General features: G+C 30.8%; 2 protein-coding genes across 2 annotated transcripts in view; one reads left to right on the top strand and one right to left on the bottom strand.

Annotated features, from left to right (window-relative positions):
• Positions 1-298, bottom strand: part of LOC139518821 (uncharacterized) — a 33,678-nt gene extending 33,380 nt beyond the window's left edge. The window contains exon 1 of the mRNA XM_071310416.1: positions 201-298. The gene's annotated coding sequence lies outside the window, so the exon portion shown is untranslated. The remainder of the gene's footprint in view (positions 1-200) is intronic.
• Positions 294-12,906, top strand: LOC139518822 (survival motor neuron protein-like). Its single transcript, XM_071310418.1, has 8 exons — positions 294-425; positions 2,178-2,255; positions 4,092-4,205; positions 8,099-8,296; positions 8,555-8,689; positions 9,195-9,251; positions 11,153-11,278; positions 12,220-12,906. The coding sequence occupies exons 1-8, from the start codon at positions 384-386 to the stop codon at positions 12,277-12,279; spliced, it is 810 nt and encodes a 269-aa protein (XP_071166519.1). The 5' UTR covers positions 294-383; the 3' UTR covers positions 12,280-12,906.
• The last annotated feature ends 1,192 nt before the right edge of the window (positions 12,907-14,098 follow it).

Genomic DNA, 14,098 nt, shown 5'->3' with positions numbered 1-14,098 from the left:
GATAGATAGTTGATGGACCTTTAGAATATAATTTTTTTTTAGTCGTCGGCAAATTATATTCATTTTGGTAATAATGACTAATGTATATATACACTGTAAAATAAAGTGAGCAATCAGACTGGTGTTAATTTACGCAACTTTTAACCTGGGTTACAATTCTGAACGTTGTTACACAGTAGATTTTAGCAGTTATTACTTACAATAACAATTTTTTTGGTGTAAGGTGTTTTAGATCTTTAACCGGAAATGTACACTTTTTCTACTTTCCAGCAAAAGAGCAAAACACGTGCTACGTTTATGTAACACAGTTTCTCATTGGTTGAAATATTAAGTTTAACCAATTAAATTTGTCGTTTCATCTGACGATAGGTTCTCTGCCAAAAATGGCCTCAGTAGCTGGAACTGTACTTTTTCAACGAGGCCAGGTGACATTTTGATTAAATTAAAAAAGAATGAATCTTATAAATTAGGAAAACCAATAAGTTTCTTCAAAATGGTGTACATTTTTCTGTAAAACTAACTAGATGACCCTTAAAACATTACGGGAGAGACGTTGTAAGTACGTTCCCCTGGGCCTTGCCTCAAAAAGTCAACAAATAAATTATATGCAATGCCACTTTGTGGATAGTTCCCAGATGGTTATCTCCAATGAAATTAATAGTTTACATCAAAGCGCTTTTTGTGGCAGGTGCTACTTGCTGAGGTCCAGGGAACAAGTCAAATTGGCAATTGGTCACTTCAGCACCTATGCACCTTATCGCTATTTGTCCGCCATTACTGGATATCACACAGGTTCCAGTAAAATTTTGACGTCATAAAACTGAATATCTGAGGCCAAAATGGAAAGGTGATTGTTGTAATGTATGCCTCAAAAGTTTAAGCGGCCAGGTCATCCGGGATTAGTGATAAGGTGTATTGGAAAAAGTCAAATAATTTTGCCCCTTATCAGTGACAATACATCTGTCGCTATTGGGAAATATGTCCTGCTTGAACTTTTGACGCCATACAACAATCACTTTTTCATTGTGGCATCAGATATTTAAGAAATAATTCATGAAAGCCATAGATTTGTTGGAAATTTACACATGGCCTGGTCCGCGATATTAGAATTTTATCCTGAGCGTTAGCGAGGGATAAAATTAGCGAATATCACAGCCCAGGCCATGTGTAAATTTCGAAACGAAGGAGCTTAGTTGACTCGCTGAAATCAATTAATATGCGAATAATTTAATAGAATAGAAAATAAAACAAAACCTACCTCAGAATTCCATTTTAATACAATATTATACGAACTTCAATGGTTACCAAAAAGTTTATATTTTTGACAGACTAAAAAACCGTAACATAAATATGAGCTTATTTTCATCCCTTAAGGAACCCCTGATTGTGGTGAGAGTGTTTCATGATGAAATTGACATTGCACAAAATGTAACTGAAATAAACACAACTAGTTGCAGTATATTAATTCTTTTTATTATGCATCCGAATAAGAATAAAAGTTCTTTTGTCTTGTGTTTTATTACAATTTCTAATACAATAAAATCGGCAAAGCGTTTGCAAATAGATTCAAATGCATGTAGATTTACGTGGGAGGTATATTTTAACAATAACATTCATTCTGATTCTGCGCTAAGTATAGATATATCGAGAATTTTCACACAGTGTTGTTTACAAAGCGAAAGAAGCACGTCATATTAGAATGTTTATTAAAGTATTCATGGTATTATTACATATTGTCTATTATCATATGACGTCAAAATTTACGGGAACTTTTGTTATGTCTGGTAATGGCGGACAAAAGCCATAAGGTGTATAAGCATTTAATGAAATGGGCATCTTTTTTATCTAGTAAAGTTATTTTGGCATTTAATTAGTCAATTAAGGAATTTCTTCTTCAGTTACAGAAAACCATGATCATGTTTTCCCGTAATTTTCAAAGCAATTTCACATCCATTCTTAGTCTAAATAATTATAATGTCTTGAAAGGCTATTAATGTGTCAACTTTGGAACAGAACACCACTGAACTCCCAATATGTTATTAATTTTTTTTTTAGGTTTTCCTTCGTTAGTGTAAGAATAGATTTTAGATGATTTTGGTAATAAGGTTAATGTATTTGTACTATATATTTATACTTGATATTACATTAATAATATGATTCCTACTTTTGTGTTTCAGGCTGCAGAGAGTGACAGTGATCTGTGGGATGATACAGCATTAATAAAAGCTTATGACAATGCTGTGAACCTAGTGAAAGTAAGCCTTTTTACAATTTTTTTCTTATAGAGAATTCATTTTAGATTATAAATATATATGGCCTACATTTTTTTGTAACAATTAAGCTATTTATGTTTCAAACAAGTTTTGTTTTGATAATTTTCATACTATTACTTATCAAAGGTTAAAACAAGACTCTAAACCACCATATTTTTCAATCTTGTATGAAAGATAATGAAACCACAGTATACACATGTAATGACAGACACTGAAAATGAATCAGTTATAAATAGCCATCACTTTGCTGGCTTTAATTTTCAGTTACTTTCACATTTCATTCCCCGTGCTGCAAAACACGATAAAGTTTTAATGTGAAAATTTAAAGTAAATTAACAAACATACTGAACTCAGAGGAAAATAAAATCAGAAAGTCTAATCGATTGGCAAAAATCAAAAACACATCAAAGGAATGGATGACAACTGTCATATTCCTGACTTGGTACAGGCATTTTTCTATGTACATGTAGCTAAACCTCTCACTTGTATGACAGTCACATAAAATTTCATTATATTGACAACAATATGTGAACAAAACTATCAGACATAATAGGTAAAAAAGTAATAAGGGTGTAGCTGTCAACATTCTGTTATAATCTTAATCACTGTTAAAGCAAACAAAGAAAAACAAAAAGGCATACAGACAAATATCTAAAAAGAAGATGTGGTATGATTGCCAATGAGATAACTCTCCACAAGAGACCAAAAAACGACAAAAAGCACACAATCAAACAACAGTCAGGGAACTTACTGAAATATGTGATTTTTAAATCACTTATTTAAGTAGCAAATTTGAGGTTTTGTCACAAATTGGAATTTTATAGTTTTTTCAAAATTTTAAACACATAGATTTAAATAACATCTTTTAGTTAGTAAAATTTAAAAATATGAACCTTTTGCTTCTTTTAAGTAGCAAGGTTTATGCCTTTGATGTTATCATTTACCTGAAAATTCTATTTTAGTTGAAAAAATGCTATAATAATGGCTTTACATAATGAACTGATACTTTCTTAAAAGATTTTTCACAGCAGTGGGAGTATTTTTCCTGTGAAGTTCAAGGTTTCATCTTTCAGATTATGTAATAAAATTCTACTGTTCGCGATAAAAATTTCACTGTTTGGGGGTGTTGAAATTAGTGGGGGTTATTAAAAGAATGATACTTAAAAAAGTAATTTTTGGGAAGGAAATTGAGGTCTGATATTTATACAAGTGATTTTTATGTCATTATCCTAGATTCAGTACAAGGTCATCACCTGAAATGACCTGGTCATCCCAGACAACACAGATGTTGTCTGAAATGACCTGGTCATCCCAGACAACACAGATGTTGGTTCTGATAAGTTTAGAAACATAATTAGTCCCTGGATCATTAGTATTCTATATTTAAAGCTACACTAATATTAAATCACTTCGTCTAGTGATTAATTTGTACTACTTAAATAGGTGATTATTAAAGAAAGACAACTCTAACTTCCAACCTTTATGGAAATAATGTTACTTGAATCAGTGATTTAGAAAATCACTTGTTTAAGTAAATACCCTGACTGAACAAGAAAGACAAGATTACAAAAATTTACCATAGCATAATAACACAATGTGACACACTCTATATTTCTAATTTCATAGTTAAACACTATAATAATGATGAAAGTAAACCTTGATTGAACGTTTGTTTTTATAAGTGATTTTAGAGGCCATTTGTACTGTTGAACTTTAGTGGTTGAAGGATTACTTAAATTTCATTATAGAAATAGGGATATAATTTTTTGTTGATCTGTTATTTAATGTATTCCATTTATTAAAATGTTTTCTTTACAGGCCAAAGTAAATGGTTCTGTTATTAATGATAACGAATCACAGACATCAAACAAACAAGATATAAATAAGAAAAGGAAAAGGAAGAGGAAAAAGAAACATAAAAACAAGAAAAAGGTATTTTGAAAATTGGCATACTTTATGGTTGTAGTTGATGAATAAAGCAGAAGACTTGACAAGGTCTTTTTTTGGGCCCTTGAAATTTCTAAATACAAAAAAAGATTTTTTTTTATCTATCTGTATATTGGACCATCATTTAGACTTTCAAAAGATAACATTCTATCGCTATTTTAACGCTTGAAATAGCCGATACTGGTATAAAAACATTCAATTTAAGTGATGATAATATTTTTCACAGCACATACAGATGGGATCCGGACAAAATTACGGAAATGAAAACTAGTTTGATTAGTCATATGGACACAATGAGCAGTAACGTTGAGCAAATGGTGTGTACAGAACAAAGTATTGAGAATACTGTTATAAAACATACTGAAACATTGAATACTGTCTTCAAACCATTTTGTGAAAAACGTTATTGTATTAAAAGGAATGCTACGAACATTAAAAGCAATAAAAACTCACTGCCAAATAAACCATGGTTCGACGATAGATGCAAAGAACTGTATTATATATATCATTGTAATATTAGGCGTTTCAATAGGAACAGAAATAATTTGAATCGCCAAATTCTAATTGAGTCAAAAAAGAACTACAAATCGTATGAAAATCGCGTTAAACGAAACTACTTGAGATATGAAGGAAACCAAATTGACTATTGGCGAAAACATAATCCGAAACAGTTTTTTGATGTATTTAAAAAAGGAAAGAAGAACACTAATTGTAATTTAAAGTCGTCAGATTTTTATAATCATTTCAAAAACCTAACTGCTGAAACCACTTCTAATATAACCGATGATGTTGAAGCTGATAACCAAAAATGTGTGTATAACGAACTTTGATGCGTCTATTACTCAAGAAGAAGTATGTAAAATTTTGTTGAAGTTAAAATGTAACAAATCGCCAGGTGCTGACAATTTGTTAAATGAGTATTTTATACATTTTAAAGACATTCTCGTACCTTTTATTGTGCAATTGTTTAATGTAATTTTTGAAACTGGATATATGCCGAAACAGTGGTGTAAAGGAATACTTATTCCTGTGCATAAAAAAAATAATGTAAATGTTACTGATAATTATAGAGGTATAACACTGAGCAGTTGTTTCTGCAAACTTTTTACTACTATTATTAATGAAAGGCTTACATTGTGGGCTAACGAAAATGACATTTTAACTGATGCTCAGTTTGGGTTTCGACCCGGTCATGGCACAACTGATGCTATTTTTGCCTTACAATCAATTATTACTAAATATTTGGGATTGAAGAAAAAACTTTATCGTTGTTTTATAGATTATAAAAGTGCTTTTTTATATTATAAGCTTGCAAAATGTGGTATTAGTGGTAAACTTTTTTCAATTATTAAGTCTTTATATGATAATTCTATGAGCTGTGTAAAATTTAAAGGTGAATTTTCTGACATATTTTCTGTAGAAAAAGGAGTATTGCAAGGGGAACCATTATCACCTATACTATTTTCAATGTTTTTAAATGATTTTGAAAATGAGTTTATTAATAGCTTATGTCTACCAGTAGACATAAAAGAACTTTCGTTGTTTTTATTGATGTATGCAGATGACACTGTTATATTTTCCGAAACTATTGATGGGTTGCAAAATATGTTGAATTCACTACATAATTATTGTAAAAAGTGGAAACTTATTGTAAACACAAGCAAAACTAAGGTGGTTGTTTTCAGAAACGGTGGTAAATTACGAAGCGATGAAAAATGGTTTTATAATGGCGAAATTATTGAAGTTGCTGATCATTATTTGTATCTGGGTGTTATGTTATATTACAATGCAAAGTTTAATCAAACTCAGTTAAATATTGCTGCCAAAGGCAGAAAATGTTTATCAATGTTGTATGGTAAAATAAAACATATGTGTTTAAATGTACAAACAAAATTGTATTTATTTGATGTCTATGTATCACCTGTTTTATTATATGGAAGTGAAATATGGGGTTTTCATAATGCATCTGATATAGAAAAACTTCATATAGAATTTTGTAAAAATATTTTGACTGTTAAAAAATCCACTGCTACTGCAATGGTTTATTCTGAGTTGGGAAGATTTCCTTTATTGATATCTCGGAAAGTAAAAATATTAAAATATTGGATTCGTCTATTACGGACGAGAAATTGTATTCTTAATGCTATATATAATGATATGTATGATGAGTGTGAATCAGGAAATAAGTCATCATGGGTTAATAATGTTAAATGTATGTTACTTAGCCTAGGTTTTGGACATGTGTGGTATGCACAGAATGTTGTATGCGAAGAAGCATTTATTATTTTATTCAAACAAAGGCTTATTGACCATTTTCTTCAAGAAAGAAATATGTTTTTCGATTCATCATCAAAATGTACTATCTATAAACACCTTGTGGATAATGTTCAATTGCAGTTTTATTTGACAAAAAATTTAAGTCCACAATGTATTAGATTTTTAACAAAGTATAGACTGTGTTCACACAAATTGAATATTGAATATGGTAGATTCATTAAAAAAGCAAAAAATTAAAGATTATGTATCTTATGTAACCAGGGTGACATCGAGGATGAGTTTCATTTTATTTTAAAATGTCCAAAATATGACAATATTAGAAAAATGTATATAAAAAGGTATTATTATACAAATGCATCTGTTTTTAAATTAGTTCAATTATTGTCAACAAAGAATGTTTCGGAATTATCTAATTTAGGAAAATATCTGAAATACGCCACAGATATAAAATTTTCATGACAATCTTCTGAATGATTTATACTATGTAGTCTTGCCTCCTATTGTATTTAAAATGTTCTGTTATGTTATACATGTACACATTTATGATATACCTATAAGCTGTATTGCTTTTGGTTTGAAATAAACTAAACTATCAGATATATGGGTGGGGGTTGGAAGGCCCTTTAATTATCTTTGTATGGCTTGTAAGAGGTCACCAAGTAAACAATAAAGTGCCTTTCAAACCTACACCCCATTTTGGTTTTTTTTTCTGAAATAGCCCAGAGTATTTATTTTTTGATGGTATGCCAATCCAGAAAAATGTGCATCCCTTTATTATATAAGATATCTTTACTGTACATTATATTTGATTTCAAGTTATACATTTTCAGAGAAAAAAAATCAGAAAAAAAAGGTGTCTTATATATACAGTAAAAAAAAGTACTTATTTTTACGGGTACTTTATATCACATTTAGCCCTTTCTATCATGTCTATCTTAGTTTGCTGCAATATAATTTTGTGATTTTCAAACTAACTTAAAAGTTTTCAGATGAGGGAAGGTCCAAGTTTTAGGTAATTGTGCTGATAAATATTCACATTATTTTCCAATTTGCAGAAGTTGTGAAAATAAATTACTGGCCAAAATTAGAGTTACAGAATATATAGATTACTGTAAGTGTAGAAATTATTGTGAGTTTTTTGTTATTGTGAATAATGCAATTATTAGTGAGTATAGGGATAAAATGAACTCGCATTCTGATATTTGATACATACTGATATACAACTGAGGCCCCTCATGGGGGGTCCTAGTAATCACATAATCACCATTTTTTGGCCAATATAATCACATAATCATTAAATATTTGCTTATCTTTAGTAATCAAATAATCATAAACTAAAAATACAGTCCTAGGTAATCAAATAATCATGAAATATTTGGCTTAATAATCAAATAATCATTAAAAAAACGGCCAAGTAATCACATAATCAAAAACCCCATGAGGGCCCTCACAACTGTATACAGATTTTCTTGAAATAGCATTACTTAATCTTGCATTTTTGTCTATTCTTTAGTTATCGCAATACTAAAGCACGCAATAATTTCTAAACTTACATAAATACAGTAATTGTTTGATACCTGAATATGTTACCTTATTTTTAGTGTCCTTGGAAAGTAGGTGATCAGTGTAGAGCTGTGTTTACAGAAGATGACCTGACATATGATGCTGAGATTATAGACATAGACGAGGAAGCAGAGACATGTATCATACGATACAGAGGATATGGTAATGAGGAAGAGAAAGAATTTACAGAACTACTCCAGCCAACCAGAAAACAGAAACAAAGACAGAAGTCAGAAGTAAATACAAATATCTACTTTTAAATTAAATTCGTATAAAAAAGCCTTATATTGTAATATGATATAACAAGTTTAAAAAGCTACCATTCAGATAAAGGTTAAAACTTTGTCTACTTAAATTAAAAATTATCATAAACTGTTATCTCAAATTTAAATATACATATACTGTTGATAACTCACTATTGATAAGTATTTAAATATATGTTTAAACTGTCTACTTAAATTTATTTTATAAATGCATGATTTATATTTGTACAGTCAGATAGTATGGATTGGAGTGCAAGGCAGAGTCCAGCACCTGATAGAAAGAAGAAACATTCAGCCAGTAGTAGTACTAATCCTCCATTTATGCCAGGAATGCCATTTATGCCTCCATTTCCTGGTGTTTCAATGGTAAATAATGTGCATGTTTTAATCAATAGAAAAACACAAATGTTAATGAAAATCATGTCATGTGCAATTCAAGAAGATGATGATAATGGCAATGACATCAACATTAACCTCAAGTAGCATTGATTTAGTCAATATTTAGCACACTAAGATTTGTACAAGACTGATACACACAATGTTTATTTTTAACTAAAAACTCAAATGTCAGGACACAGACACTTTATTGTGATTTCAGATTAAATCAGTTTACTCTGGAATACCTCAAAATGCGGTCTGAAGCAGAAATTATTATTTTTATTTAAATTTTAGTTTGATCAGGTGATCTATCTATTTAAACCCATGACCTTCTTCACTTGAGGAAGTAAAATATTAAAAACCACAGGTCACTTAAGTTGACAATGCCTTTAAGACATATATTTACCAAACATTTATGCAAAAACCCTATATATTATTCATGTCAATATTTTTTTATAGAAATTACAATAAATGAATGTTTGTTTTTTCACAGCCACAGTTTCCTTCATTTCCATCTTTCCCCCAAGGATTTATGGGACCACCATCAGGGGTAAGCAGATAATGATTCAGTAGCTATAAAAAAAAAAGAAGTATGGTATGATTGCCAATGAGACAACTGTCCACAAGAGACCAAAATGATACAGACATTAACAACTATATGTCACTGTACAGCCTTCAACAATGATCAAATCTCATACCGCATAGTCAGCTATAAAAGGCCCCGATATGACAATTTAAAACAATTCAAAAGTGAAAACTAACAGCCTTATCACAATAGTATAGTTGATATAGCTGCTTTGGGCTGTTCCAGAAAATACTGTGCAGGGACTGAACTTAACGGTCGGCCAGTTGCCCAATGCGACCAGATTTTCAGCTGGGCGAATATATTTATCATCCTGATCGCCCAGCTGGCGACAAATAATATTTTGCATTTAATCCCATGTCTATCCTTTCCCCCGCTAAAAAACGGGCGTATAAAAACTGTTCCCAAATGGAAATCTGATAGTCTAATGAAAGAGGGAAAATAGAAAGGCAGATTTCCGGTAACCAGTTAGGTCATTAATTTAAAAACCAAAATCCAGTCGTACAACTAAGTTTTTGATGCGAAATCAGGATTTGACACATGTAATCACCTTCTCTAAACGTTCTTTTTGAAAGTTTCTACGATTAATTTATCATTTTAAAGTGTTTTCATTACGCTTTTGAATCTGAATTGCTTCAAAAATAAATCCCAGTTGTTTGGGGAGTTATTACAAGTGCATTTATGACAAAAACTTGCAAACAAAACTTGTTCTTCAATAAAAAAACGAGAGGTAAAATCTCATAAATAAATATCATAATATCTAGTATGGGAACCAATCTTCAATGAAAAGTAATTGAATAATATTTTTGATCAACACTTATTAGAGGATGGCTTGGATTTGAAATATCATCTAATTCTTTATGGAAACAGCCCTATTGTCAACAGGAAGTTCTAATTGAAGGGAGACAATTTTGGCGGGAAATCTTCAAAAATCAGTACAGTCATTGACTCAAATCTTATGATATATTTCTGGTGGCAATAATTCAAATATTATGAAGTAATCATACATTATCTTTTCCAGACTCAAACATTACATATAGCATTACATAAAAAGGCTTAATTGGTATATGAAAAGTATATTTAAGTTTTATCTTGTTAATTTAAAAATTGGTTGGGCCCGAAGATTTCAACTGGGCCCCTGAAAAAAATATTATTTAATCAGTTATTGTAAAAGAAAATCTAAGAGTTTTTTTCTAAATGAATGAAATACATGCTATATAGTGGGAGATAACCTTTGTCGTTTGTCATATTTTACATCGTTGATTTTGTAATTATCTCCCTTTTATACTATTAATTGAATAACACCTTTGAAAGTGTACAAAATCTCTTTCATAATAAAACAAAGCAATGATTTGATAAAACAGTTGTTACAATTAAAAGGACTGAATGAAAATTATTCACAAGTATGAAAGGCATTTGATATTTGCGTTTACATATAAATTGTAATACATAAAAACTTGAAGTCCGTATACAAAAACTGAGGAAATCAAATGTTATCAACTTACAAGTGAAAAAAACAACTCTCAATTTCCTGACTTGGTACAGACTTTGAGGCAACACGAAGTTACTGTTATGCCTCCAATAATGTGCAAAACCCATACCATATTTAGTCAGCTATAAGAGGCAAAACAATCAAGGAAAAACCAATGACAATTACTGAATAACAGGCTCCTGGCTTGGTGGGTTTTAGCATAGTTGTGAGCACACAACCCTCCCCTTATCAAGGAGTACAGGAACAATGGTGCAACCACACACTATTAGAACTTATAATGTCACACGGGTAAGCATGGTTCCTAAAACTGTATCATAGTTATTGTAAAAGATTGAAGCTACATCTGTATATAATTGTTTTATTACTTATTTTTCAGGGCCTCCCATTTGTGCCTCCACCACCACCACCAATCAATGATGAGTTAATGAACGGTGATAATGAAGCCTTATGTAGTATGCTGATGTCTTGGTATATGAGTGGCTATCACACAGGATTTTACCAGGTATGTTGAGTTAATGAACAGTGATAATGAAGCCTTATGTAGTATGCTGATGTCTTGGTATATGAGTGGCTATCACATAGGATTTTACCAGGTATGTTGAGTTAATGAATAGTGATAATGAAGCCTTATGTAGTATGCTGATGTCTTGGTATATGAATGGCTATCACACAGGATTTTACCAGGTATGTTGAGTTAATGAACAGTGATAATGAAGCCTTATGTAGTATGCTGATGTCTTGGTATATGAGTGGCTATCACACAGGATTTTACCAGGTATGTTGAGTTAATGAACTGTGATAATGAAGCCTTATGTAGTATGCTGATGTCTTGGTATATGAGTGGCTATCACACAGGATTTTACCAGGTATGTTGAAAGTTCTGTAGATATCATCAAAGATCAGGAATTTTTCACATGTTTTGGTCATTTTTTAAGTTATTTTTCAAACTGTCAAGTTTATAAAAATTTATTAATAATATTAAGGTGGTACCCAACACCTTGACTAAAACTAATTTGGCTTGTTTAATTTTCATAAAATTTTGACAAAATATTTACCTTGACCCTTTGTAAAAAATATAAAAATTTCAACAAACTTGAACAAATCACTTTCACTGAAAAATTTCATTGGATATATATAGCAGTTTGACATACAGATCATTGAGAAGCTTAAAACATTTAGCTGATTTTACAGAGTTATCTCCCTGTAGTGTTAGATACCACCTTAAATTTAGAAAAAAATTAATGTGCCCATGAACTCTTTGTCTTGCAAGCCTGCTATTCATGCTGTCAGTGTTAAAGAATAATGTTGATTGACAATGCAGAATTAACAACTACTATTTTTCTGCTGCCCCTCATTGATCTAGGATTAGACAATTATTTTAGTATGGCACATGTAAAATATCATAAGCCACATTTAATAGAACTGTTTTTCTATTTTTTTCAGGGACAGAATCAAAGAAAACGTCAGCGGTATACCTCTACAGAACAAGACTCAGCAAGATAACATATGGGGACTTTCTAAACAACATCTCATATTGTCCGTCATTACTTATTTTGTCGTATCTGTTATTTTGTTTGTACAAACCAGCATGTACTGCAAAGACAGGGATGTCAATAATCAAACAAACATTTGTATGTACCAGTGACCTTGAACTATGAAGGAATGTCATGAATGGAGGAATGATTCATTGTATTTGTATCTGATATCATTTTGAAATCATCAGTCAACAATTCAGGTTTTTTTTTTACAACACATTGAACAACAGAATATTTCAAACAATTTAGAACAGTATAAAATGAATTTATCTTGATAATTTATTTGTAAAAATCAATTCTTTTTATTTTCTGTGGGAATTTTAAAAAGTTGTATTTTATCAAATGAAATATATACATGTAATGTTAATAAATTGAATGTGTTTTTTTAAGTTATGCCTTTTGTTAAAGTAATAATTATATGTTTATGAAGGTACAATTTGATTTGTCTTTACAGTATTGTAAAGATAGGTCTATTCTATTGATTTAGTATATTAAGTTCTCTTTCTAAACCTCTTATGTGATAAATGTTGATTGATTTGTCTGAAGCTACATGTCATTTTATCAACTTAATGAGAATAAAGTTTCAAAGATTCAATATGGCTGATTTTGTAAGTTGTGTAAGGCTACTTTTGCCCACACATATGTTCCAACTGAACCCATGGAAATAATTTGATGTTTGTTTTGTGCTGCTATGTTTAGGCTTACAGGTTCATCTGCAATAATAAAGGAATGCAATAATTTCTAAACTTTCTGTAATTTGGTTAAGAAAAAGCAGGCTAAATAATTATCTTTTATGATTTTTCTGCAATTCCAGTATCAAGTTAAACTCTTTGTTTGGGTTTTCGCTGGTTGTTGCCATTTTTGCATTTTGCAAAAAAAATAAAAATTATGGGGATTAATATTCATTATTGGTGAAAGACTTTTAGGAAAGAAATTTAGTTGTCTTGTTCTTGTATTTCGTCAATTTTCGGGTTTATACTTCAGATTTTTCCTTATTCAGATATAAATACTGTGATTTCACAGTGAACTTGTCACGCTTTATGGACTTTGATAAAAAATCAATTACAATTTCATTTTATAGCTATTGGTGACAATGGACATATGTTAAATGAAATGTGTGGTTAAATTGAGTCGAAGGTTACCTACAGAATTTTGTTTACAACTTTGATAGAAATAATTGATTTGAAGTGACTACATCAATTCTTTTTTAGCGCTTAAACAGAATTGTCAAATTAACATAGTCATGTTAGCTTTAGTGTAGTTGATCTTTGCCAATATATAGTATGTTGTCATTTCCTTTTTTTAGCTCACCTGGCCCAAAGGGCCAAGTGAGCTTTTCTCAACACTTGGCGTCCGTCGTCGTCGTCCGTCGTCGTTAACTTTTACAAAAATCTTCTTCTCTGAAACTACTGGGCCAAATTTAACCAAACTTGGCCACAATCATCATTGGGGTATCTAGTTTATAAATTGTGTCCGGTGACCTGCCAAACCAACCAAGATGGCTGCCATGGCTAAAAATAGAACATAGGGGTCAAATGCAGTTTTTGGCTTATAACTCAAAAACCAAAGCATTTAGAGCAAATCTGGCATGGTTAAAATTGTTTATTAGGTCAAGATCTATTTGCCCTGAAATTTTCAGATGCATTGGACAACACGTTGTTGGGTTGCTGCCCCTTAATTGGTAATTTTAAGGAAATTTTACTGTTTTTGGTTACTTTCTTGAATATTATTATAGATAGAGATAAACTGTAAACAGCAATAATGTTCAGCAGCGTAAGATTTACAAA

This window comes from Mytilus edulis, chromosome 4 (assembly GCF_963676685.1).
Source record: "Mytilus edulis chromosome 4, xbMytEdul2.2, whole genome shotgun sequence".
Taxonomy (NCBI): Eukaryota; Metazoa; Mollusca; class Bivalvia; order Mytilida; family Mytilidae; genus Mytilus; species Mytilus edulis.
The sequence above is the reverse complement of the archived record's forward strand: the minus strand, read 5'-3'. Positions and strand labels throughout refer to the sequence as shown.

Bases quoted from the DNA above. Each gene is read 5' to 3' on its own strand.
- LOC139518822 (XM_071310418.1), top strand. From the start codon at position 384: ATGGCCTCAGTAGCTGGAACTGTACTTTTTCAACGAGGCCAG. The intron at 2,256-4,091 runs GTAAGCCTTTTT...TTTTCTTTACAG, and splicing joins ATGCTGTGAACCTAGTGAAA to GCCAAAGTAAATGGTTCTGT. The intron at 4,206-8,098 runs GTATTTTGAAAA...CCTTATTTTTAG, and splicing joins AACATAAAAACAAGAAAAAG to TGTCCTTGGAAAGTAGGTGA.